The 3,328-nt window shown below is 62.3% G+C and overlaps 1 protein-coding gene across 1 annotated transcript in view; it reads right to left on the reverse strand.

Annotated features, from left to right (window-relative positions):
* Window positions 1-7: 7 nt before the first annotated feature.
* SH2D3C (SH2 domain containing 3C) overlaps window positions 8-3,328 on the reverse strand; it is a gene marked incomplete at its 3' end in the record, with an annotated part of 7,545 nt that continues 4,224 nt past the window's right edge. Inside the window, exons 5-10 of the mRNA XM_010072566.1 lie at window positions 3,294-3,321; window positions 2,323-2,900; window positions 1,975-2,090; window positions 1,608-1,779; window positions 759-870; window positions 8-93 (exon numbers count right to left, since the gene is read on the reverse strand). Of these exons, the coding sequence (XP_010070868.1) occupies window positions 8-93; window positions 759-870; window positions 1,608-1,779; window positions 1,975-2,090; window positions 2,323-2,900; window positions 3,294-3,321 (1,092 nt within the window). The remainder of the gene's footprint in view (window positions 94-758; window positions 871-1,607; window positions 1,780-1,974; window positions 2,091-2,322; window positions 2,901-3,293; window positions 3,322-3,328) is intronic.

The following is a 3,328-nucleotide window of genomic DNA, read 5'->3' on the forward strand; positions in this document are numbered from 1 at the left end:
GCTCGGGGCTGTCCGTGAGAGCCTCATCCCGCTCCAGGAGAGTCACGAGCGGCATGATATGGGGAAAGGTGGTGTTGGTCAGCGGCGGCCCTTCTGCAGAGAGAGGCACCCTGAGGACCCCGTGCAGCCCCGTGTCCCTGCGTCCCTCTTCCCATCTGCCCGGTGGAGGGCTCGCGTGGCCACCCGGGCTGCCACCGTGTTCCTCCCGGGAGAGGCTTTTAGGCTCAGCTGCAGCACAGCAGCAGCTGCAGCTCTGGAGATCGCTGTGCCTGGGGCCATCGCCTCGTTCAACACCAGCTCCTCCCAGATGAGCTTTCTGGTTGTGCTGGGAGGGGAACGCTGTTGTCCCTGCTTGGGCTGCATCCACGTTTCCTGGGGCTGCGGTGGGGAGCAGGTTTGCAGAGCCCGGGGTGCTGGGTGTTGGAGGGATGTGGCTTTTCATCTTCCCGACTGGCTGCTCTGTCCCCTCGGCTTGGCACGCACCGCCATGCAAGCGCGAGGTTTTGGCTCAGCCGAGTCATGTTTGTGCCCAGCTGCTGGTTTTATTTAGTTATGAAATGCTTCCTTGGGAAGCAAGGGGCAGCCGAGGCCAAACGGGCCCTGCCGGGTGCTGGGGCGGCTCAGCAGCCAGAGGGAAAGCATCTGGCACGGGCTGGGAGAGGGTCAGAGCTCTCAAACGCATCCCCCTCCAGTGAGGCCGTGCTCGGACTAAGTGGGAAGGAGCAGGGAGGCAAGAGAAGGGCAGTTGCTCCTGTTACCTTTCCCTTCGTTCAGGCTCTTCAGGAACGGCTTGAGCTTCTTCTCGTAGAGGATCGCGCCCTCCGTGTGCCGCTGCCGCAGCACCATCCAGGTCTGCTCCAGCCGGGCAATCTGAAAGCAGATGGGGCAGATGGAGGGTGCTGGGGGCAGTGTAGCCCCAGGGCACCAAGCCCAGGCTCCAGGGTGCTCCCAGGGGGCACAGCCCGGCCCTGGAGCCACCAGCCCCAGCCTTGCACGCAGCAGTGCCTGCTGCTCCCCAATACAGCCTTCATCAGCCTCACAGCCAGAGATGGCACATCCCTGGCACCGAGGCTGGGTTCAGAATTTGTCCCCCCTCCCCGTGCCCCAGGATGGCAGCTTCCCCGCTTCACAGCAGCCTTGAAGATGAGACGCAGGGAGGGGGCAGGCGTTCCACCTCTTTTGTGCAGGCAGGAAGCAAGACTTCCCAGCTGGGCTCGATTTAAAATTGAATTTTAATCTCCTTTCATCTTCCAAAGGGAGCAGTGTGGCCCGGAGACGCTGCTGCCACAGCCTTGAGACTGATTTGTATTGTACCGGAGGGCAGATTCATTTCCTCCCAGGAACACAGTCCAGCACAAAACAAAAAGCCCCAACCACCGAAAAACAATCGGATCCCAGCAGGACTGGGCTGTCTGCTCTACGGAGGGGAGAGCTCTTCCCTGTCCCTGCTTACACCCCAGCAGACATGGCCCCACACCTCTCCCTGGACATTTTCCCCCATTTCACACTCCACTGGGTGTCAGAGCCCACAGGATGTGGGGAGAGGGATGTGTTTTGGGTGAGGGGGCTGAGCCCAGGCCATGAGAGCAGAGGGACCGTCCCCATACCTGTGTCATTTCCAGGGCGTTCATCACAGCTGCAAAGCTGAACATGTTCCCCATGGTGCTCTTCAGCTCGGCAGCCAGCTGGATGGTTTTGTGGAGCAGGGCCGCCCGCTCCTCCGTGCTGCCCGTGCAGCCCAGGATGTCCACGGCGATCATGATGGACATGGTGTGAAACCTGCCACGGTGTGAGACACAGACCGGGGTCAGCGCGGGGAGCTGGGGATGCTCCCACCACTGTCCCAGTGTGGGGGCTCAGCTGGGGCTCCTCCACCCTGGGAGGTGAAGGGACCCCACCCCATGCCAAGCTGGGGACACCCTGGGGAGCTATGCCGTGCAGGGGAGCCCAGTGCCATGGCATGCTGCGCCGTACCGTTCCAGCAGGTCGAGCCGGAGCTGGTGGCCATGGGGCAGGGTGAGCAGCTCCATACCGGAGCTCACCCCCATGAGCCGCTGCATCTCTGCCGTCACACCCAGTATCCGGGCAACCTACCATGAAAGGTGAGAGCTGATTAGACCTTTGTTAATTGAGGAGAGGCTGAAGTGGCCTTGGGCAGCCTCTCACCCCAGCCCAGCCTCTGCCTGCCTTGGCTGATCCCCCCAGCAGGGATGCTCCAGTTCTCAGGGATGCTCTGATGCTGGGGGGTGCTCCAATCCCCCACCAACCCGGAGCGCTCAGAGGGCAGCGGTGCCCGTCCCTCCCGCCTGGCCCCGGCCATACCAGGCAATCCACTTTGGTGATGTGTTTGGCCAACGTCTTCACGTCCACCTCTGCCAGCAGCTCTTTGACCTTCCTGAGCACCGCCATCTCCAGGGGTTTGTTCTCCAGGGGGATGAGGAGGGACTGGAAGGCTGCAGGGTTGAAGGAGGAGGTTGTCTCCATGATGGGGGGCACAAAGCCCACGAAGTCCAGCTCTCCTTTCAGCCTCTGCCCTGCCTCTGCTTCCCCGGAGCCGTTCTCCACAGTCACTCTCTGTCCTTCCTCCACCTTTAGCCTCTCCACGTAGCTCTTTGTTGGCAGCTGCTTGGTGTCATGAGCTGGCCGGTCTCTGCTGATGGGCGAGGTGGGGTGGAGCTGGCAGTAATGCCCCGTGTCCGGGTCGCTGTAGCTGTTCACGGAGGGAGACGGGGAGGCACGGGTGTACCCGTGGCAGGGGGTCGAGTGGGTGCTGTGCGCAGGGTCTGGCAGGGCTTTGCTGTTGTTCCCTGGGCATAGCTGGGGCTCGCTGGACCTTCTGATGACTGGAGAGGCTGGGGCAACCCCAGCAGCTTGGCAGGTGTGTGGCTTTAGCCGTGTCACTGTAGGGAGCAGGAGAGACCCTGTTATCAGAGCCTGGAGATACGGACACACATAGGGACCATGGATACGGCAGCCCGGGGACGCGGGCCCAGGGAAAGCCCTGCTGCCTGAACGGACCCAGCCGGTCCCAGCGATGCGGCTGAGGACTGGCCCATGTCCCATCCTCAGCTCTGTCCTCTGCCAGGATGGTTTTCTTTGCCATGCAAAAAGCCAGATGGGGTTTCGCTAGCAGGGAGCGACGCAGGCCAGGTGCTGCGTGAAGTATCCAGGGCAGCAGTCCATGCCCAGGGGCTTGTCCTTACAGCACTGTCCCCCTCCCCAGACCCCTGTGTCACACCCGTGCAAAGCCCAGCCAACCCGTGTCCCTGGAGGGATGGAGGGGCGATGCCTACCCGTGCTGTAGGCAGGTGACGCTGGGTTCTCGGAG

Source organism: Pterocles gutturalis, unplaced genomic scaffold, assembly GCF_000699245.1.
Source record: "Pterocles gutturalis isolate BGI_N339 unplaced genomic scaffold, ASM69924v1 scaffold17317, whole genome shotgun sequence".
In the NCBI taxonomy this organism is placed as follows: domain Eukaryota; kingdom Metazoa; phylum Chordata; class Aves; order Pterocliformes; family Pteroclidae; genus Pterocles; species Pterocles gutturalis.